This window comes from Aedes aegypti, chromosome 2 (genome assembly GCF_002204515.2).
Source record: "Aedes aegypti strain LVP_AGWG chromosome 2, AaegL5.0 Primary Assembly, whole genome shotgun sequence".
Taxonomy (NCBI): domain Eukaryota; kingdom Metazoa; phylum Arthropoda; class Insecta; order Diptera; family Culicidae; genus Aedes; species Aedes aegypti.
This window is the reverse complement of record NC_035108.1, coordinates 37813960-37838769: the sequence shown is the minus strand read 5'-3', so window position 1 is coordinate 37838769 and position 24810 is coordinate 37813960. Positions and strand designations below refer to the sequence as shown.

The window sequence follows — 24810 nt, the reverse complement described above, 5'->3', positions numbered from 1 at the left end:
AACAAAAGTATAATGAAATAAATTCATGTGATGCAAGATACAAACAAATAAAAGTAATTGGGTGGAAGGGGCTCCATGCCAAACGGGGTTCAATCTGTTATAATGATGCATTTTTCTAAATTACAATTTCTAATGCCAAGAGTTTGCATTGCCAAAAACCTGCCAATCTGCCAACCCTGCAAAAAATGTGCTTTCTATTGAAGTTGGCGCGCTCTATCACTTGAACTGTTGGCTCCACGCACCTCTTGGTGTAGTCCAGCGCGGACAGTCCGACTGAGCGGTTCATTTGATTGGCAAAGCCTTTCGCCTAAGCCATTTCCATTACCGAAATTAATTACGACAGGCACATAAAAAAATACAACGAAAAAAACCAAACTAGTTACCAACCTAGGGCCTTCGGATACCGGTCGTCGGTTTTGATTCTCTTGATGTAAGGTTGTGTACTTTCTATCGGTTCACCAGTGCAAGAGTTTGGTAGCCTGAACTACCATTTGAAACCACTTGAACGAGATTGAAGCAACGAGATTAGTGCGTGTCCAAAAATTTACGAGGTTAGCGTGTTCGAGTGAAGTGATATCGGGGTCAGTTGACAACCAATGATGGCGTTCCGGAAAGTGTATAGCATGTGCTTGCGGAAACAGCTTGCGATGGGAACCAGTTGCAATGCATCTAGGAGGATTTTGGCGGTTGCAGCTGGAAATTTCAACGGTAGACGACAGATCTCGTCCAGTTCGATAACTGGGGAAAAATTAGCCACGGCTACCAAGGCGGTCCAGAAGCACGACTGGAATCGGGCTGTGAGCGAGGCGGAAAAAATCGTTGGATATCCGACGTCTTTCCTGAGTCTGCGGTGGTTGCTGAGTGATGAGATTGCCAACGTGGCGCTTCATTTGCGGAAGTTAGTCGGCAGCAACCACCCGTTACTTAGGACGGCCAAGTGAGTTTTGGGCGAACTTTCCATTTCAGGTTTACATGTAAAGGTTTAACAGCTATAGAAAACTCTGCTTAAGTGTCATACACGTCATTTGCATTTTTTCAGATTCTTCATGCGTATCTACCTTCAATATGCGTCAAAAGTGAATTTGAATCTCAAATGGAAAGAAATTTTTCAAGAATTTGTATGAGGTAGATTCTAATTTCCAAAAACAAATTACAATTTCGTTATCCCACTTGACCTCCGTTTGACGCAGCATCCATTAAATTTGTGAATGATATTGCGACTTTCCCTTCTTAGTTTGTTGATTTGTTCCTATATATGGTTGAGTACAGTGATGTGCTGACATTAAAAGTCGATTAATATTTGAATCCCACTTCGGATCATTAGTAAGCGATGGAAGACAAGCCATGAAAGACATGTAGCGTGGAATTGAAATTTCTATCTGATGATCTTAAAGTCTTGATTCATCTTAAAATAAGGAGAAAGCAATTTCAACGTACTCGTGACCTTGCTTTGAAAATTATATGGTTGGATTTTTTACATCCTCATCAAGAAACTTCCAGCAAGTAGCTTATCGGTTGGTTGGTTGAAATATTGAACATATGCTTTCAGTTGGCATATTTTCCAGAAAAAAATTTAAAATGAGCAAAAACCCTGTTTAAGCTCCTGTCTGTCTTTTAATCACTTTTTTCACTATTAGTATATTGAACACAATGATGGTCCACATCAACGAAAATGCATGTTTCATCAATAATCAGTTCGGATTGCTACATGTACATTGGACCAGTCATCAACTTTAACGTGTAACGAGTTTTATTAGATCCAACAAATCTGAAGGCTATTCAAATGATCTTGCTTTTCAAGACCATTCGACAGTGTTGATGAATGAAGCTTTGATTGTAGAAGTAGATGAATACCCGAATTTAGTACTATACCATTTAGTTCCACTAGAGTTTGTACCCTTTGACAGATACGCGTATTTCGATCTCAACTGTAAGGCCGTCTTCAGTGTCATGCTCTAGACTCGACTAGAAGTGGACCGATCTTGTGAAATATTTTTTCATGTGACTTACCTGAGTTACCTCGAGGGTGTGAAAAATCTTTGTTTACGGATAACATAGACTTCTCCGTCAAAGGACTTACTTACTTACTTATTTGGCTTTACATCAATTATCTTGATAATGCCTCGCCAACAATATTTCGCCAATTCACTCGGTTCATGGCCGCTTCTCTCCATCCTCGACTGTGACCCATGCTCTCCAGGTCCTGGTGCACCTGGTCAATCCACCTAGCTCGCTGCGCCCCACGCCTTCTTGTTCCGACCGGATTCGTAGCGAACACCATCTTTACACACGCTATGTCTGAATGTACATCGGATTTTTTTCTCGCTAGAGTATAGTATTTGGGTTATATTTTCATAATCGGAAAGTTATATTCCATTGGTTTAATTTTGATTTTTTCCACTTTTTAGCAATTTTTCATACTAAATCCCTTGAAAATCACGTTTTTGATGCATTTCCGCCCATACCGTTTTGATTCATATTACGGACACTTAAGGCTTCAGTGAAGTACAACTAATCACTACACATATAAATTGAATTGTTCTCTACAAAGCTTTAGCGTTATCAGGCCTTGCAAATACTTAAATTTCGAATGGTGGGCGAAGATTCGGATTACACATCTTTAATTCACTTTAATCGATAAAAATGTTCGGCCTCTTCATGATTTATATTCCGGACACAATCACACTTTCGCTTCATATTCCGGACACTTTGTTTCGAATTCCGGACAGCTCTTGAAAAACACAATCAGAATAATCGAATCATTAATTAAACGCACTAAGCCGTAAGAAAAACGTCAAAACTAGTTTAACATTGTAAATTTTCATGGATTGCTATGTAAAATGTTTATAAAAATCATCATTCAAATTGGGAACTTTTTGACGGCGCATTTTGAAACATTTCGAGTGAAATCTTTCCCATACAAAGTAGAGTGTCCGGAATTTGAAGCTGTCCGGGTTTCGAATCAAAACGGTACATGGGAAAAATTTCACCAATAGAATATTTTAAAACCTTCCGATTTAAAAAAAAAATAGACCAAATACTGATCTCTAGCGAGAAAAAATCCGATGTATATTCGACTTTTATAATCGTCTGGTTCAGATATAGCGTGTTACAGGGTTGTTGTCCGGCATTCTTGCAACATGCCCTGCCCAGCGTATCCTTCCAGCTTTAGCTACCTTCACGATACTGGGTTCGCCGTAGAGTTGAGCGAGCGCGTGGTTCATCCTTCGCCGCCACACGCCGTTCTCCTGCACGCCGCCGAAGATCGTCCTTAGCACTCGGCGTTCGAAACCCCCAAGAGCTTGCAAGTCCTCCTCGAGCATAGTCCACGCCTCATGCCCATAGAGGACTACCGGTCTTATGAGCGTTTTGTACATCGTGCATTTGGTGCGGGGGTGAATCTTTCTTGACCGCAGTTTCTTCTGGAGCCCCTAGTAGGCATGACTTCCGCTGATGATGCGCCTTCGTATTTCCCGACTAACATTGTTGTCAGCCGTCAACAAGGATCCGAGGTAGACGAACTCGTCCACCACCTCGAAGGTATCCCCGTCTATCGTAACACTGCTTCCTAGGCGGGCCCTGTCGCGCTCAGTTCCGCCAACCAGCATGTACTTTGTTTTCGACGCATTCACCATTAGCCCGACTATTGTTGCTTCGCCGCCTTTTACGCGGGTGAACAAATCTGCCACCGTTTCAAATTTTCTCCCAATAATATCCATGTCGTCCGCGAAGCAAACAAATTGTCCGGATCTCGTGAAAATCGTGCCTCGACTGTTAAGCCCGGCTCTCCGCATAACACCTTCAAGCGCAATATTGAACAACAGGCACGAAAGTCCGTCGCCCTGTCCCCGCCGAGATTCGAACGAACTGGAGTGTTCGCCCGAGATCTTCACGCAGTTTTGCACACCGTCCATCGTTGCTCTGATCAATCTTGTGAGCTTCCCGGGAAAGCTGTTCTCGTCCATGATTTTCCATAGTTCTACGCAATCGATACTATCGTATGCCGCCTTGAAATCGATGAACAAATGGTGCGTAGGGACCTGGTACTCACGGCATTTCTGGAGGATTTGCCGCACGGAAAAGATCTGGTCCGTTATCGAGTGGCCGTCGATAAAACCTGCTTGATAACTTCCCACGAACTCGTTTGCTATTATTGGTGATAGACGACTGAAGAGAATCTGGGATAGCACTTTGTAAGCGGCGTTTAGGATGTTAATTGCACGATAATTTTCACACTCCAGTTTGTCGCCCTTTTTGTAGATAGGGCATATAACGCCTAGCTTCCACTCCTCCGGTAGCTGTTCCGTATCCCAGATTCTGACTATCAGCCGATGCAGACAAGCGGCCAACCTGTCCGGGCCCATCTTGATGAGTTCGGCTCCGATACCATCCTTGCCAGCGACCTTGTTGTTCTTGAGCTGTTGAATGACATCCTTAACATCCCCCATCGTGGGAGCTGGTTGGTTTCCGCTGTGCTGACGTAGCCATCGCCTTCGCTGTCCTGACCTTCTGTGCCTGTGTTCTCTGCGCCGTTCAGGTGTTCATCGTAGTGCTGCTTCCACCTTTCGATCACCTCGCGTCCATCCGTCAAGATGCTCCCATCCTTATCCTGGCACATCTCAGCTCGCGGCACGAAGCTTTTGCGGGATGTGTTGAGCTTCTGATAGAACTTCCGCGTATCTTGAGAACGGTACAGTAACTCCTTGGCATTCCACCTCTTCCAGGCGGCGCTTTTTGTTCCGGAATAGGCGGTTGTTTCAGCTGCTCGAGATTGTACCGGGGCGGGCGTCGATACCGTACATCATTTATGACGGACAGTTTTGGGCGCAGTTTCACCATCACCAGGTAGTGGTCGGAGTCAATGTTAGCGCCACGATAGGTTCTGACGTCGGTTATGTCGGAGAAGTGCCGTCCATCGATCAAAACGTGGTCGATTTGCGATTCTGTCTGCTGAGGTGATCTCCAGGTGTACCGATACGGGAGACTGTGCTGGAAATAGGTGCTAAGAATGGCCATGTTCTTGGAGGTGGCAAAATCAATCAGTCGTAGGCCGTTCTCGTTCGTCAGCCGGTGGGCGCTGAACTTTCCAATCGTCGGTCTGAACTCCTCCTCCTGGCCAACCTGAGCGTTCAAATCTCCTATGATGATCTTGACGTCGTGGCTTGGGCAGCGGTCGTACTCGCGTTCGAGCTGCGCGTAAAATGCGTCCTTGTCATCATCAGTGCTTCCGGAGTGTGAGCTATGCACGTTGATTATGCTGAAGTTAAAGAATCGGCCTTTGATTCTTAACTTGCATTTCGTCGCTGTGGTCTTTGCCGATTGTTCCGGTCCGTATTCTCTCGTTGACGTTCCTGTGCTGATGTGTTTTACGGTTGGCTTGAAGGGCCTGACACCAACCCCCTAGATTTCCGGAGGACCATTCCCCCTAAATGTTCAGAGGGCCATAGTGCACAGTTTAGCTTAGAGTCCTTCTCTGGCACTCGGACGATGATCAGCCGCCCCTGAAATGGGGAACAGACGCTGTTGTGAGCCGCTCCTAACATGGAGTACAGACGCTCCAGGTTTGCAAAAGCAAAAGCAAATCCCCCTTCCCTGTCAACATACGACCAAAGTTCCCACCGGGGGTTGGTTACCCGATCTTCCCCAAGGTTACTCGTACCCCGGTCAGTCAAAGGACGTAGTAGATAAAAAAAATATGAATATACTTTATCATACGCAAAACTGGAAGATTTTTCTAAATGCTTTCAAAAATCAACTCTTATATGTTATCATGATGAGAGGAGTTGCAATACATTAGCCTGATAATATCTAGGGCTATTCTTCTTCATGGCATTAACATTCTCACTAGGCCTGCTTCTCAGCGTAGTGTTCTTATGAGCACTTCCACAGTTATTAACTGAGAGCTTTCTTTGCCAAATTGCCAGTTTCGCATTCGTATATCGTGTGGCAGGTACGATGATACTCTATGCCAAGGGAAGTCAAGGAAATTTCCATTACGAAAAAGATCCTGGACCGACCGTGAATCGAACTCAAACACCTTCAGCATGGCTTTGCTTTGTAGCCGCGGACTCTAACCACTCGGCTAAGTAAGGCCCTAAAAAATATATCTAGGACTCATGCTAGTTATAAATTTAACTGTTAAAAGTCCCGTTGATGTCAAATGTTACGAATATACAGTATTGGACAAAACATTTGCAACTTTTTCGATTTTTCATACAAAATGACCAACTTTGGTAAGCTATATCTCAGTTATTTATGGACCGATTTGAATAAAATTTTGGCAGAATATCAGACATAACTTGAATTTTAACATATATTTTTGAGTGATTTTTCCAATCACAAGGTCAAAAGCAGTAACGGTTTGACTAAAGTGAATTTTTTGACGATTTTTTATAAGTGATATAACTAAACATTTTGAAGGAATTGCTTCATGGTATCTTCAGCAAAGTTGTAGATGTTAACGAGATGAACAAGTTTGCTGAAGACAGTTTTTGCGTAGGGCTATCAGATTTTGAGATAAATAGTTTTGAATTTTTCGTCGAATATTACACTTCAGTTAAACCGTTATAACTTATAAACTCGTGATTGGAAAATTATTCAAAAATATATGTTAAAATTCAAGTTATATCTGATGTTCTGTAAAAATTTTATTCAAATCGGTCCATAAATAACTGAGATCTAGCTTACCAAAGTTGGTCATTTTGTATGGAAAATCGAAAAAGTTGCTAATGTTTTGTCCAATACTGTATAAAATGTCTGCATCCCCATATTACCAGCAAATCGAAACTTTGTCTTATGAACAAGCTTCTCATCTTCGTAAAAATTTTCAGGCAAGCCTTGTTGTACACTGTACCAATATGGATTTGCTATTGTAATACTGAAAAGAAAGCTCTACAAGGGATAAAACATAAAATTTGAAGATGATTGTGAAGTTGCCTTCCTGGTATAGTACTGATGCACTGCACAGAATATCCAATATTGAAACATGTAAGCATAAAAAAATAAATAAAATCTCCTGATTTCAGACAACTTGTATTGCTTATTTCACCGCAGAACTATTTTTTCTGAGTCAATCTTCACTGTACTGTGTCAAATCTAGTGTAGTCTAGTCTTTACTGAGCACGCGTATCTGTCGATGGATACAATTTCTATGGAAGCAGCTATAAAAATGTAGTCGTAAAGCGTGGATATCAACTGGTTTATAGGTAATTAACGCATAGCTGCAAATATTGAAATTAAATTCCAGCCATAATTGATTACAGATGAAGCACAGCGATGATATAATAGTTTCGTGAGAAGTTCGTGATCGTGATTAACACCAGACATTTCACATAGTGTCAAGCGATTTACCGAAGAAATTCGTATGCATCTAATTCGATTTTGGCGTGTCAATGCTTTCGACAGCTAAAACAGTGAAATAATGACCGGTAACCGCCAATCATTGGACTGCGAAAGCATCAATCGATTAACCCACTACGCCAAAGACCCAGTTCGTTTGCCACGCAAAGCGTTGCAACTTTTTCATGCGCCGAATTTACAACACTTGTTGTGCTCCGTTTGAAATCCAACCAGCTATGATATCTTCGATACCGTAAAGCGGGGTATCTTTGTCAATGCGGATTACTTTTCTAGTGAGAGTCTCACAATTTACTAAACGGAATACAATATAAATGGAATACAAACTCAAATAATCACACGCAAAATAACCAAATTCTTCTTCTTTCTGTCGTTACGTCCCCACTGGGACAGAGCCTGCTTCTCAGCTTAGTGTTTTTATGAGCACTTCCACAGTTATTAACTGAGAGCTTACTATGCCAATGACCATTTTTGCATGCGTATATCGTGTGGCAGGTACGATGATACTCTATGCCCTGGGAAGTCGAGAACATTTCCAACCCGAAAAGATCCTCGACCGGTGGGATTCGAACCCACGACCCTCAGCTTGGTCTTGCTGAATAACTGCGCGTTTACCGCTACGGCTATCTGGGCCCAACAACCCAATTATCAAAGTTAAACGATTTTCGATTATTTGAAAAAATATAGGATCATTCAAATTAATCGACATGCAATCTTTTAACTACATTCGATAACTAAGATACAACCCAGGTAACCAATAAGCCGTATATTGGGCCAAAATATTGATTCACGGCTGATATAATGCCAATAAGCCGTTAAATAGCACTATATTAGCCGTATATGGCAGAAAGGGCCCGATATACGGCTTATGGTTACCTGGGAAGTTATTTTACCGTCTTCAAGATTGCAGGAATCATCAGAATCAATAAAAAAAAAAACTTTCAAAGCTACCTCGTTCTACGGTACTCAGATAGCCACGATCATTGCGAACCAAAAAATGCAAATAAAAATGATACGAAATGGAAAGTGCGTGCTACAAACGGTTCATAAGCAAATTGCTTCTATCAATTTCCGCCCTCCTTCGCGCACATTTCTTCAAACAAATTGCTGCAATGATACTTCAAACCCGCCAAATATGTTGCCGTGCCGGTCGACCAAAACAAAGACTCGCGATGAAACAGACGGACGCTCACGATGACCGGAGGTGATTGAAAGGAAATTTAAAGCTCCAAAACGGGCGGCTGCTGCTGCTGCGAATGCGAAAGTGCCCCGTGCTCATTGAGGAAGGTTGGGCGGAATCCCTGTCTGGGTGGGAACGGCGGAAGATATTTATTTAAAATTGCTGTCTTCAGTCATCGATGTGGTTGATTTCATATTTTGATTTACCGTTACGAGACATGCTTTGCGATTTGTATTGTCAAAATTGAATGGGAGCTCGGTCAGCTGAAAGTGAAAAACTTCCTTCATTATGTCTTTATGTGGCTGAAGAATGACAGAAGATATTCGCATATTTTGCGTTCTTCAGTGTGTGTAGCATTTTTGTTTTTTGTTTTAGGGCACATGCCTAATTCACATTTATGCGATCGTAAATCACCGCACATATTGTACTTCGTGAACCCGGGGATCTTCATTAGCAACATTCCTAAGGACTAGAACTAGGAGGATCATGCAGTGATAACGATTCTCGCATGTTCGTCGAATTCAAATACCAGCATGAATCTCAGAAATCCCTAATTTAATTTAGGTATTTATTTATTTTCATATCAATACATGTAGTATAAGGGTTCTAACTACCTTTGTGTCGATTTCATCGCTAAATACTGATAACACAACAAATTATCCTCTCAAAAAAGTCCAAGAATTACAACTGGAATAGATAAAAGAATTATTTAACGTTTTAGTAATCATTTCAAAAATGATTATAATTATATTATTATAATTCTATTTTTATCACTAGAGAAAATTCTCAAGATATTTTATATATAGATGCAGTGTTGTGAAAAACTCAATTTCTCATAACTAAAGCTTGAGATTTTTCGTGCGTAAGTTGTCAATCATGCAATTCAGCAGTCAAAAAATCATGGATGATCTTTTTGACTCATTGTTTCGTATTTCCGCAGTTTACTCACACACGGCAATAATTTCTTGTTATTCTGATAAAATTATAGTAATCCTTCCTAACGTTAACAACAACATTTGGGTTTCACGAGTTATCGGTTTTTGCGACTGAATCATTTTTTACGGTTTGAATTGCTTGAGTGATTTTGCATCAGAAACTCAAGCGTGGGATTTTCGAAGCAGATCTCTAATGAGTTTGCTCTCACGGGAGAGCGAATTGATTGAGATTTGAGTGTGAGTCTATCAACACTGTATAGATGATTGCTTCAAATGATCTCTTTATACTAGCAATAATTTCATTATTGACACCTATAATCACTCCAAAGATTCCGCATCATAAAAATTTCTCCAAAATTATTGATGAAATCAAAGATGGTTAAAAGGAAAAAGATGATCGACTCTTTATTTTGCCATACATTTTGCAGACGACACGCTATCCGAGTAACACTACTGCCATCTGTTGAGTAAAGAGCGCGTAAACATTATTTTCGACTAAATTAAAATCATCGTGCAATTACAAAACGATGATGAATCAAAACAAACACGCTTTAAAAAATTTACACAGGAATGAGTACAACTCACATCAAATTAGGCTCTTCTGGACCAACACAAAATTGGTGGAACTTTACACATACTAAAAAAATATTCCTGTGCTGTTTTTTTTTCTACTCTTACATTTTATGGCATTTATAAATGATTGTCAATATCGAACATCCCCGATTGAGCTGTGTAGCTTTTCTTAAGCGTGATTGTCACAAACGAACACTTCAACATCTGGTGGTCACTAGGAGAACGTTACATATTAGTTAGCTTTTGACTCACCAGAGCGGCGCTATTCATGTCTCCTAGAAAAGACAGGAGTCGGTTATCTTTTTCCTTCTAATCATCTTTGATGAAATGCAATTTAATACAAAATGGTCAACTTCAGAGAGCTTTATATCCTTCGTTTTCAACCGATTCTTTTCACTTTTTCTGGTACGAACTACAAATTACCTCAATTTTTTGTTACCATCTAAAAAAATGTGTGAAAACTATTGGTTCAAAATTTACAGATAGGTTGAATTTTGACAAAAGAAAAATACACCAAGATAGTGATTTAGCAGAAAAAGTATGAGAAGACTGCTGAAGAAATCTAGTTTATTTGTCGCATAATATTTTTGCTAGAAACTTTTTTATTGTCAACTTTAATTTTCAAGCTATCGTAATGCCACTGATTTAAGAATTCAATTTATGAATTCTTGAAGAATTTACTATTTTAATGTCGAAGAAAGTTGGTAATCTGTTATTTTCAAAGACATGATCCCAGTTTGACCATGCAAACATTAAATGATTGTTATTTTCCAAGAAATTGTTCAGTCAGAGTAAACCAAATCACTCAAAAATGTTCTTTAGTTCAGTCAGAATGGACCAGGTGCACTCAAAAAATCATTTTATTTGTGTTTTGGATTATGATTGTATCACTTTACATTATATTTTTTGAAAGTAATACTAAGACGTGTGGAAATATTGATAAAAAAATTGCTCGAGGTTAAAAATTGCGAAGTGTTAGAAGTCAATTTTCTTAAAATATTAAAAATGTCACTTGATCTACTCTGATTTAACGCCGTCCCATTGATCACAAGATATCGCTAGAGAAAAAACTCAAGATATTTTTCATTTCCACACGATTGCTTTTTATGATCTCGTGGAATTCTAAAATGAATAACTTCATTAATCCCTCCAAAGATTCCGTTTCTGGAAAACCTTTCTCAAAATGTTTGATGAAATACAACCAGTGAATTTTTGAAAATTTATTAAGAGATACCACAGAAAAACCTTTCAAGAAATCGTTTAGAGATTCCCCAAGAAAATCCCCTCTTTTGCTTTTGTAATTTTTTCTGAGTTTTCTGAATAATTTCTTCCTGAATCATAGAAAAAATCTTTCATGTCTTAGACATACCCATAATGTACGTATTTTGAGGCCGCCATGCACATTGCTCATATAAGCAAAGCTTCCATATAATACGTCGTCAAAAGATCTTATACGTACAAAAGATGAGGCAATACTGATATAAGTTAGCATGCAATGCGAGTGCATAAAATTTATTGCAAACTTCCCCGTTATCTTATGCGTCTTGATTTATAACAACAAGGTTGATGTCATAACTCCTATGGATTGATTCGACTTACTTTTTACGTGTTAAGGAATGCACTGATGAACTCAGAAAATAGCATTCTATGCGAGGAAACTCGTCCCTCAAAAGATTTCCACGCCGTTTTGATTTGTATAATTTAAGTATATTTCAATTAACTCAACTTTTGGGTAATTTTTGGATAAAAACATGTGTGTATTTTACGCAAACATAAGTTTGTGGCCTATATAAAGTATGCCTGTCATAAAAGTATCAATATTTTGTGTTTCAGTCAGCGAACTTTTGCCCCACACTAGATTCGAACGCTTGCTTCACCGGTGGGGCAAAAGTTTTTTTGAGACATTAAATGTTAAAACTGTTACAACTGAAAATAGATAAATATTTTGAAACAAGTTTATTCAGCAAAATTGTAAATTGAATTATGTTGAAGGTTCCTTGGGTGCTGTTTATTATTATTCAACAGTTATAGTTTTTCTGGAAATATTTATTATTCCACTAAGGTCGAACTTTTGCCCTACTTTACTCTAATATCTTCGAAACAAAAATGTAAAGTAAGCCCTCAAGAGTTAATGGAAATCTGTGAATGCATACCAAAATGGATAGTTCAAGAGGTTTTCTCTATAACAATCTCAGAGAAATTGGGTTGGAACTCAAAAGCAAAGCACTCAAAGAGAGAATTTGTTAGAGGAATGCGTTGATAAAAGCACATGGAAAAAAATGTAGATGCCCAATTAAAAACTCAAAAAATGTTCAAAGTAGTAATTATTTATTGGAGCAATCCATACGAAGCAGCATTGAAAAAAAAATCCCCAATAAAACTCTGGCGGAACTGCTTTAACAAGTGCTGAAATAACCCGGATAAAAACGTATCATTCAGTGATTGGAATAAACCATTAATGTACAATATAACGTATTGGATACAATACAGCGTATTGTAATTGAATGTCGAAGCAACATTATTCTTGTTTGGATATACAATTCAAAAACAATATAATATATTGTAACAGAACACTGTATTGTTTTTAATTGGTTTTATACCTTACAATTTTGGTCAAATTCCTATTTTCGCGTAAAACAACTCTTGCTTTTTTCTATGTAGCTTTGCTGAAAGAAGTAAACAAAACAAGTTCAGAAAGCAAGAAATGTTGGGTGAAAAATATTCAAAACGTAAAAACAAATAGTTTTTTAGAAGTCACTTGACATTAGCTGTAACGACGAATGCAACCATGATAAATAACTATACTTCTATAAAGTTAAAATTATTTTGCTACTTTTGGCACGAATATCCGGTAAGTTGGGTGACAATCCATACACAATGCAAATTCTATACTTTTCACCACTAATTGAAATACAGTTCGTTGAATTGTTTTTGTATTGTACAACAATACACGAATTGCTTATCAAGACAATACATGAACAATATATCGTATTGTATTTTCAAAATGTATGAATGAGAAAATATCTAGATTTGTATTGTTACGATACTTAACCACCCATATATTATATTGCAAACATCTCATATGCTATACAGTGAACTATTCAAAACAATATATTGTACTGTAATTGTATTGTCATTTCACAATATACTATATTGTATTTCCAATATATCGAATGGTACTGTTCCAATACGTTATATTGTTTTTTATTGTGTTTCTATCCGGGAAGCCTTTAGAATTATTGTAATATGATTTTGAAATCCGTGGAGTACCTACCTAATTTAGCATTAACATCAACCTTCCTTAGTCCCTAACAAAAAGTTACAAATTGAGACTTAGGTTCGTTTTCGACCCGATCATTCAAACAGCTCACAAAAAATAGTGTGTTGACCGAATTTAGTTCTGTTGGGCTTTGGTCACTGTGGCCACCGGGAACCTGCTACATCTGAAAAAAGTTCCTTTAGATACCCCTACTATGGCAACCTGAAGTTTTGTATCTAAACAAGCAAGGAGCGATCCAATAATTACGTAAGACAATTTTAGCGGTTTTCAAATACCCCCTCCTCCCATGATAAGATTTTTTGTATGAAAATTGAAAATAATTTGCATGACTCGTGAGAAATCTCAAACCCCCCTCCCCTACAATCCCTTACGTAATTAGTGGACCATCCCTAATCTGAACTGTCCTCATATTATTGAATAGTGATTCTCAAATCATTTACTTATTCATACCCGGTTCCGGAAATCCGGAACATCCGAAAAGGATGTTTCCATCGCAGATTTGTATATGTAAATCACATGGGTTGATTGATATTTTGGCATAAAATTTCTCTGTAATAAGTAAACAATTTCCGGCGCACATCCCCTGAAAAACTCTGTCCAGTATAGTCCATGCGGGACCGGTTCCTGGAGTCACAGAAGGTGGCCAATCTGAATAATTCGATGAAATTACTCGGATTTATGCCCCAGAACCAAATGAATTGTTTTCAATTATGCACGCTTGTTTATGTTTGGGTGTATTTTGCCAAAAAGATGAATGGATGGTTATTCTGGCCCTTTTGGAGCACCGGGATGGCCACCGTGAAACCCGTAATGTGGGACCACTAAGTTTTAGCACCAAAACTAGGCATGCGACGGCTCAATCTTCATGATTTTCAATTCATGTGACTCTACTAGTTCAATTATAGCTTAAAAAGTACTTTGGCTCTTTGGGACCACCAAAATAATCCAAGAATGGCCACCGGAGCTACCCGTATTATGGTACATTTCAGTTTTTGTACCAAAACTGGGCATGCGACGGCTCAATCTTCATGATTTTAAATACCTGTGACTGTTCTAGTTCAGTTATAAACAAATGGTCACTCTTCTGATTCAATTATAGATGAATGACCGCTCCGGCTCATTGAGACCACCAAAATAACCCAGGAATGACCACCACGAATATCTATATTATGGGACATTTTAGTTTTTGTACCAAAACTAGATATTCGATGGCTCAATCTCCATGGTTTTGTCGGGGATGGTGATTTTTCTCACATAATAATAAGTAAATGATCAGTCAAGTCCTTTGTGACCTCTGAAACAACCCAGGAATGACCCCAAATAAACCCGTTTTGAGGAAAATTATATTAAATATAATACCAGATTAACGGCCTAACTGACAAATGTAAACAAACTGAGTTTTATTCACCTAACAGTTTGTTTGATAAATTGAAATCATATAATGCACATCTGTTCCTTAAAAATACAGTTTTTCACGAAATAAGTAAGAAAAACATAAAGGCGCATTTGATATTCTCTTTCGGTTCGAACTCTGATGTCAATTTCGCCCATCTTCCCCCTCTGCGGTAACCGGGCACATTTGAGCTTGAGTGTGGCAGCAGGGCGCATTTCAAACTGAGTGTGCAGAAGGGCGTTAGTGATAAAGATTCGTGCGAGAGAGCGCAGCAGAACGGCGAAGCTGATGATAGTCAAACCAGAAGGACGAGGTCAAAAGGCGCAATCGCTGTTGTCAAACTGAAGAAGACGAAGAACCGAGGGGCGCAACAGCTCTTAATTTTGTTGAATGGCGCATGATGGATTTTTATTTATTTTAACATGTTGTTCATAAAATTTAAATAAGTTAAATGTTTTGCTACAAAAATAATATTGTAATGGATCCTACAAAAATGCATCATGCGAATAAATCGATCGGAAACATAATATAGAATTAAAATTAAACCCGCAAACTTCAAACCGATTTTACTGAGAATATATTAGTCTTCACATTCGCCCTAATTCTGACTCTGTATTGATTTTTACCTAAACTAGGCATTTGACGGATAAATCTCCCTGATTTCTTGAGCATGTGACCCATGTCACACAATAATAAGTAAACGGACACTCTGGTTCATATTGGTCACTGAAATAACTCAGAAATGACCACCAGTGAAACCTGTATAGTGGGACATTTTTGTTTTTGTACCATAACTAGGCATCCGATGGTTCTATCCTCCTAGTTTTTCAAGTATGTGGCTTATCCTACACAGTAATGAGTGTATGATCACTCAAGTCCTTTATGACCTCTGAAATAAGCCAGGAACTACCACCGGGGTGTTCTGTATTGATGAACATTTCAGTTTTTGTTCCCTCGTCTTGGAAGCATTTTCAAATTGCCAGGTTATTCCAATAAAAAGTTGCATTGATATGAATTTTGAAATGGGTCGAAAAAGACCCAATGTAATTACTTAGATTAAATTATCCGCACAAATTATAGGTGTAGACTGTTGTATATAGGTTGCCTCCTTCCCGTCCGTTATATTAGCCAGATTTAAAAATGACTTCTTTATCTTAGACTACATTGCAAATCCTTTAACAGTCATGGCGAATGAAAGGGAATGAATATGTGAACCCCTATATATGACAGAACTCTACAGGTGTTTAATCCCTGGTTTCGATCTTCACGAAATCGAAAGTGTATGTCAGTTGAAGAAGAATTATGTCGGTATAAACAGATTTGACAACTCTACAGCAACATACGTCAGGGACTCTTGTGGGAAATTTCCGTTCCAAAATATACCTTGCAATATCTCAATCTTCAGAATTCGAAAAAAACGGAAATATTTTCAAAAAAGCCATTGTGAAACCGGCAATTTCCGGAATGGTTCACTAATAAATTTACGTTGAAATGATTGCAATCAATCATTTTTATACGTTCTAAGGTGTTGTACCGTAAAGTGCCCTAATTCAGCGCATTGCCTAATTCCGCGCATTTCATACAAAACGATTTATATATGGAAATACACATCAATATTGCAACAACTTTCAATGTTATTTGATGCTATTATTATTTAGAATAAGTTTGAATCATAAATAAAAGCAAATAAGGATTTTTTTCGCGGCGTAAAAAAATAATCAGTGGAGACCTGTTGAAGTCGACGCCATTTTTCTAATTTCCCTAGCGTCCGTGTTAAGACTGTAGGACAAAAACAAACGCGATTTCTTCATTGAAAATGTTTTATTTTTTATGCAATTTTTCATGCAACTACTTACTACAGATATGTTTCATGGTGCTTCTATGAAATCTTATCAAGTTTTAGCATAATTATTGAGTATTATCCCGAAAAGTATTGCGCGGAATTAGGTCACGTCTTTTTTCATAATGCCCTAATTCCGTGCATTGTTCTTCGCTGAACAACAAACAAGTTACGCATGCTATATTCGTCTTCACATCTAACTATTTCTATGAAAGGTGTCTTCATGCATAAATACGTTTCACGGGCAAGCAGAATCTCAGGAAAGCTCACTTACAGGGAAACTAAAAGCAGCCGTCCAGAAACCACGTGGTCATGCATGGTGAGAGGAAAAGTTTATCTAAAGACCAAGCCCCATAAAAATTATAAATTTTTTGTGTGAACAATATACCACAAGAGGAGAGAATCTATCACTCAAAATAATCCAAAAGTCATTGCTATGTGAAAAATGACGTAGAACATTCCAAATTCATTTTGATTTTCATTCACCTGACTAAGGTAATAATTATCAGATCATATGTAATCACCAAATGTAGGCCCGGTCGTTATTACTGGGACTACTCATCGCACTTACGTGAAAACCACGTAGGCGCTTATATTCATTTCGACATTGATCTGCATACGGGTTCATTCTTTGATGAGCTCAAATACAATGATGGTGGTCGCTAGCTGCTGGACTTTAACATAATTTGAGATAGATTTCAAGGTAAATGTGTAAAATAGCAGGACATTTCATATTATTCTACAGTTTACAGCTAATAAGAAATAATCAATTGCAGATTTTGAAACATTGTGAAACAAGTCCGATCGAAGAACGAGACACAAACAAACTTTGCGTTATATAATCGGACAATGGATATAAACTTCTATATTGGATTTATTACTGGCTATCGCACTGGATGTTTACTTCAAAACATCGATTAAATATAAAGAATAGTTTATTCCGTTTACTTTGTTTCACTTTATTCAAATTGAAAAACTGTTTACTGAGGCCTATTTAAAACAGGGTTGGTTTTTATGGAAATGTTCCGGTAATTGTTAAAGGAACAAACTTCTAGGAACTATTAAAACGCTTCGTAAAATCTAAGTGAAATTTCATGTAGCTGTTACGTGGAACTTCTGTGAACAGATGCAGTTCATTAGTTCATGCGGTCATTCTGTGCTACGTATGATCCACGTAAGTGCTACGTGAAAAGTGCGATGGAAAAAACCACGTATGTTTCTACGTAACAATGACGTTTGGATTATTTTGAGTGTATACATCTGTGCACACAAAATTTACTTAACATTGTGAACCACAAATAACAAAAAGTATGATATACGGGGAAGTGGGATTGCAAATGGCCATATTTTGTGAGACGTAATTTATGGATGAACTTTATAGTTCTTCTGAGGTTTGTAGTTTGCTTAACAGATTTAGGTTTCAGGTACCCGTGGCATTAGCGGATACCATTGATTGAATTGTTTAAAACATATCGATTCCAAGCAATAATGCGAACTGGTTCTTGTGTTGTATGAACAATGCAGAATACAAATACATATAGGGGTAGTCGGGGCGGTTTCGCCTATGGGTTGGAATGAGCACCTCTTGAAAACTGCATAAATTCTTGAAATTTCATCTGAAGTAACATGCAACTCCAAAGCTGGCAAGGATATTAAGCAATATGTATGTTATAAGTCAGTGTTCTAAACTCATAGAAAAATGAATAAATTATATTCGAAATATAATGTTGATGATTGACTGTTACAACGTTCTTTTAAATTTATTCTTTTTGCACAGTGTGTTTTTACATGCTATTTACTTTCCAGTTTAGTGAACGAAATAATTAAATTACTAGATTCTATGAGATAATTTCACAATCTAAAATAGGGTGCTCATATCACTCCATCGATAAAAAATCGACACGAAAAATGACAAATTTTGAAAAATCATTCATTCATTCGTGAACTTTATAGGACAACGGACATCGTGCGGATCTAAAAATTGTTGGAAATCATACAAAGAACTGATAATTCCATAATATTTTCTGCACTTCTATCGACTTTTCCTTGAGGTCTCCAAACTGCCCCACATTCCCCTATACGAAATTCACAAGTATCAATGCCACGTTAATGAAAAGACCATAACAAATGTTTATCTTTGTTTCATGTGATAGTCATATAAATATGAGAAATAAAACTAAACGGCTCATAAAAAAATTTACTTTTTTTCATACAAAAAGTATTATGGAGGGTGGAGGGGGTTGTAAATTTCCTATTTCAGCGTTACGTAATGAATGAATGCTGTCTTACATTGAATTTAACCTTAATTTTATTGCTTCGCGAGTGCGCGGAATCAGGCGTTCTTCTGCGCGGAATATGGAAAAGCGTTTCAAAAATGCGCGGAATTAGGCAATTTGGACAAGTGAACTTTTTCAATAAAATCACAATTGTAAATTATTAATATAGTCTAGTTTATATTTTTCCCATAATCTACAATTGATTTGCTAGCGATCCACTCATAAAGCACATTTGTTGATGTTTTTATTCCTTAACTGCGCTGAATTACGGCACTTAACGGTAGTTGTAAAAATTAACCAAACTTCACATAGCTTAATTGGCATTGATGTAACCCCCGTTCGGAAGATCTCTATGGTTTCGAATTTTGCATTGTTCATTTATGGCAATCAACTTAGAGTACAAGTCAACTGTGGGTTTAAAAATTGAATGAAAATTGATGAAATGGCAGCTATTTCAAAATGCCTTGTCGGTGCTCAAGACGTAAAGGTTTTATACGTCTTTGTCTTTTTTAACCTGAATGTCTTCCGAAAAATATTGTTTATATAACAGGGGGTCTAAATAAATGTTCCGTTCAGTTTTGCATGATATGACAGAACGATAAAGAAGACGAATATTTTTTTTAATTCAAATGAAGAAAAAACAATTTGGAACAATTTCCTGATTGGATTTTCCTCAAATCTGCTAATAATAGTAATTGCTTCTCTCTCAACTGTTTTTATATTAAATTATCATGTTTATGATTCATAATTTGACTAATTACTTTGATTTTAATTTCAGAACCCTGATCTACAACGACAAAAACCAGCAAGCATGGGGACTGATAGTGCTGTTGGTGTCGAAAGCTGCTGGCCACGCGGACACTATCCCGGAAATGGAACAGGACAAAAGTGCCGGTGTGCTCCACTCGCAGCGAGCACTTGCAGAGGTGACCGAGATGATCCGTACCTCACATTTGATTCACCAGGGCATGATTAATCTGCAATCGATGGACAACGCGGGGAACGATCTGAGTGGCGATAGCGAAATGATATTCGGCAATAAAATGGCTCTGCTCGGAGGGGATTATCTATTGGCCAATGCGAGTCAGCAGATTGCTAGTTTCAGGTAACACAATAATATGAATGTGAGTCATTTCACGCTAAGTGTACACAGCACGTGTAGTCGACCATCATCAATTTCAACCAAATTTTGGTCAAAAGTTCGTTCACATGTTTAATCCCAGAAATGTTTTGAACCAACCTCGATCGTGAAAAGCCTGAAAATTTACTTTTTATATTTATTATCTGAATGGACATTTGAAAAAAAAAATGAAATCAGCGATGGTCGATTCCACATTTTTACATTTTTGTGCATATTTGATATGGAATCTCCCATGTTTAAAAATTGTACATACTTCATCTTCATACAATCTTTCAGAAACCAGGATTTGAACATGCTGATCTCATCCGCATATCGAGATCTGGCGGAATCGAACTTCATCGGCGATCGAGACGAACAAAATTGCCCTCTCCCTTCTAAACCGCTGTCAACCGTCGCTGGAAAATCGTCGCCGGATTGTTCATTGGAGGAGCTCGGATTTGGGGACCTTGAGGATAACACACAACCCATGAGCATGGAAAGCGCCATGGGGAATCCCGAGAAGGAATGGTCTTTGCGCCACGTGCTCGGAGGAGGCAGCCTTCTAGGGAAAAGTTGCCAAGGTGCTCTGATGCTGGCGGGGCAACCCGAAGAATTACAAAAGCAAGGATATCTTTTCGGACGGCACCTATCCCTGGCCTGGCAAGCATGCATTGACTTGCAACCGTTCCTCCACAGTACTCTACCTCAGGGATCCCAATTCAGTCTGGTATCGGCCCCTGTACTGTTTCACCTTGAGTACGATCCCAGCATCTATGCGGAAATCGAAAAAGGAAGCATGTCGGTGGATGCCATCGACTATCGGAATCTTCACCAAGCCATCGGAACCGGACCGGGCCTAGAAAGGACGAAACACCTCATGAGAAAGCATAGCCTTGCTGCAATGCAAGTGCTGGGCCGACTGCCACCCTCAGATGCCCGAACGGCTCTGCAAAACATCATTCTGGCCATGCAGGAGTTGTAACGAGCAATTCAAAGGCAGTGTGCAGTTCATGCTTCTCGTTTCACGCAGAAGGTGTCGCTGCGGAACTATGAATGAAAGCTCCTCAGTAATTGATTAGTGTAGTTGTGTGCGTGAGCGAATCGGATCGAACGGTAGCGTGTGTAGAAAAACGTAAACAGAACCTTGAAAATCGTGAGCCGTATGAATGAATACCCGTCACAAAAGTGTGTGTGTGTTGAAACGTCAGTCGAATCCGCTCTTGGTATGAATGAACAACGAACGGTATTTACGGTAAACACTTACATCACAGTCCACAAGTGAGTAAAAGCCCAGATTAGTGGACGTCGTCTGCAAACGGGAGTAGAAATCGTCTGTCGGTCGGATTCGCCGTGTGCCGGAATTTTCGTCAGGTGTTAATAATTTATGCTGGAAACAAGTTTGGTACGGTTTTGGTGATGCTACTACTAAAGACGACAACGTGTGGTTTATCCGAGCAACGTGTCGCGGCCGTCATTCGATAAGCAGTGATTCGGAAATTCGGACGTGCCAAAATTGAAGTCGCCTGCGGGGAAGTGAATGCAAGTGCAATATCGCTCCATGGTGTGGAGAAAGAAAGTTAACACACACGATTGAAGTTTAAACCAAGAAGACGTGAACGAGAAGTGCAGTTTGTGATGTAAATAAAAGAAAAGAAACGCGTATTGGTGGTAAAAAGTTTGGAAATAGCAGTACTGAACAACATTGAACTAGTGCAAATAAAGGTACGTATCTATCCAACACACAGTAGCTGACAAGCAGACTAACATTCATTATCAAAGCGGTACCCATTTCGATATCGTAATACCGTATGCGGTCCAATTGTTGGACATCACTGAATAATTCAGAATTATTATCTTTAAAGGCCCAAACCAAATTGAAGCAAATTTGAAAACTAGAAAAGTCGAAATTTAGCGTGACATAATAAGTGTACCATTCCTAAGATTGTTTGTTGAGCAGTTCATAGAGAAAAATATATTTATTCACCAAGAACTCATTCATAAATTTCATAACGCTGAAGGGGGTGGGTGGGTGCCTTCATGATGTTACGGCTCATACAAAATTTGTAGAATATTCATACAAAAAGCGTTGCAAGGGGGTGGGTGGGTGTCAAAAATGGCCATTTTCAGCGTTATGAAATAAATGAATGAACCCCAAGGGTGCCAAAATGAGTGAGAGTATTCCAGGCTATATTCTCACAAAATTTAGATATTTTTTTTTATAGAATCTCGTGTATTGATCTTGATTCACATCGAATACTGGACAGAAATCTCTAAGTAAATTGGATACATTTGATATTAAGTTTAGAGCAGGATTTTCATTTTACCCTAATCACGATTCTCTCAAAATTTTGTACAGGATTGTTACCGAATCGTTAATAATCATTAATGTCATTCTGGTATAATTCTGAGCAGGATTCTTTAAAAAATGGGGCTTTTTTAGCCGAGTGGTTAGAATTCGCGGCATTAAAGCAAAGCCATGCTGAAGGTGTCCGGGTTCGATTCTCGGTTGGTCCAGGATCTTTTCGTAATGGAAATTTCCTTGACTTCTCTGGGCATAAAGTATCATCGTACTTGCCACACGGTATATGAATGCAGAAATGGCAACTTAGGCAAAGAAAGCTCTCAGTTACAGTTAGGAAGTGCTCATTGAACACTAAGCATGATTCTCATTCTGTTCCAGTGAGGACGTAATGTCAAGAAGAAGAAGAAGGAAAAAAATGATTCTTCTTTTTTTACAAAAAAAATAACTACGTTTTGAATAGTTTCTTCAAGAATAGCTTCAAACACTTTACACTAAGGTTTTTTTTTACACGGTCCCCCGTGCCGTGCAAAAAAAACCGTGCTAATTCTGGAATTTGTGTAAAAATAAACCGTGTTAATTCTGGAATCCGTGGAAAAAGTACCGTGTTAATTCTGAAATCCGTGTAAATGAGAAAAAAGCCGTGTTAATTCCTAAGTCCGTGTGAATAAGTAAAAAAACCGTGTTAATTCCGAATTCCGTGCAAAAAAAGTACCGTATAAATTCCGAAAGGCGTGTTAAAAAAGCCGTGTAAAAATAAAGCGTGCAAAAAAAAATCGTGGTATCAGGTATCAGAAGGCCGGCTCCAAAGGCACGTTCCCCACCAGTTGGGAGATTTGTGCCATCGCCATATTTGAGCCTATTTCATCATCTACCCGATGGGAGAGGAAAGGGAAAGGAAAGATGGGAGGAAATAGGAGTGGGGTCCCTTGAAGAGGGAAGATCGCATAAGCGAAATGAGAGCATGTAGCTTCATACCACAATGGGTTCGAACAGCGCCCTTAAAAGGGCACTGCAAAACGCATGAGCGTAAAGAGAGCCTATAGCTCATTGCCACAGCGGGTTAAGAATAACAGGATGTCCTGAAGATTCAGGCTTCTGTATTCAGTTTCACTTAATAAGTGTTTACCAAGTAATTGGAATCGCATTTGCGCAAAAACTGGACAGTTACATATCAGGTGATACGAAGTTCCATAATCGGAGTCACAACTATCACACACAAATGAGTCAGCACGCTGAATATTTGCCATGTGATAGTTGAGTCGGCAGTGGCCTGTCAACGCTCTGACCAAGAGACTGCAATTCTGCTTTGACAGATTTGTTAAATACTTCGCCACCTTTGGAGATGGCTCAGTAATATACAATTTTGTTTGACGACACGACTCCAAACTATTCCAATATTGCTTGTGCTGAGTTGCCGCCCAAGAGTTTATCTGAAGCTTCACCCAGCACTTCGAAATTGGAATAGCCGGCTCAGGGCCAATGAAGTCATGCGATGCTCCATCGCGAGCTAGCTCATCAGCCAATTCATTTCCGGCGATGGAAGAATGGCCAGGTACCCATACAAGGTTTACAGAGTTGACTGAATTCAGTTCCTCAATTTGAGTTCGACATGCGATAACAAGCTTCGACCTTGAGTTGGCCGAAGCGAGAGCTTTTATAGCAGCTTGACTATCTGAACAGAAGTATATGACTTTACCCATTACGCGCTGTTGAAGTGCTGATTGCACTCCACACATAAGGGCAAATATTTCCGCCTGAAAAACGGTGCAGTTTCTACCAAGTGAGTAAAACTGATTCAGCCTTAGCTCACGAGAATATACTCCTGCACCAGCTCTACCTTCAAGAAGGGAGCCATCAGTGTAACATACTATATTGTTTGATATACTTCTTTCCAAATAGCCAGACGTCCACTCTTCCCGTGAAGGGAATTGTGTGGTAAATGTCCTGTAAGGAAAGTTACAAGCAATTGTGAGATCACTTGGAGCAAGGACAATTTTGTCCCAATTCACCAAAAGTGGAAACAACGAAGTGTGTGTAGATCTACGATTCACTGGATTTTTCTCCAGTAGATCCAGTACCCATAAACGGTAAGAGCAAGAAAGTGCTTCTTGTTTAAGATATATGTGTAGTGGCGCAACGTCGAAAAGGGCCTCGAGCGCTGCTGTGGGAGTTGTAGAGAACGCACCAGACATCGCCATCAAGCACATCCTTTGGAGATGGCCCAATTTTGATTGGATTGTTCTCACTTCGCCCTTCTGCCACCACACAAGACATCCATATGCCAATATTGGTCGAACAACTGTTGTGTAAATCCATTTGATATATTTGGGTTTGAGGCCCCAAGTTTTACCAAAGGTTCGCCGGCATTGACCGAAGGCCATACAAGCTTTTTTGACTCTGAAATCAATGTGAGCTGTCCATAAAAGTTTGGAATCTAGAATGACTCCGACATACTTTACTTGATCAGTCACATTAATCTCAGTGCCAAAAAGACGTAAAGGTCGAATTCCATCGCGGTTTCGTCTTTCCGAAAAAAGAACAATAGATGTTTTATT

General features: G+C 38.9%; 2 protein-coding genes across 2 annotated transcripts in view; both read left to right on the top strand.

Annotated features, from left to right (window-relative positions):
- The first annotated feature begins 265 nt into the window (after positions 1-265).
- LOC5579988 (decaprenyl-diphosphate synthase subunit 2) lies at positions 266-21583 on the top strand. The gene is made up of 3 exons (XM_021840578.1): positions 266-937; positions 19612-19938; positions 20251-21583. The coding sequence occupies exons 1-3, from the start codon at positions 597-599 to the stop codon at positions 20933-20935; spliced, it is 1353 nt and encodes a 450-aa protein (XP_021696270.1). The 5' UTR covers positions 266-596; the 3' UTR covers positions 20936-21583.
- The window catches only part of LOC5579987 (decaprenyl-diphosphate synthase subunit 2), a 34622-nt gene continuing 31042 nt past the window's right edge, over positions 21231-24810 (top strand). The window contains exon 1 of the mRNA XM_001660203.2: positions 21231-21675. The gene's annotated coding sequence lies outside the window, so the exon portion shown is untranslated. The remainder of the gene's footprint in view (positions 21676-24810) is intronic.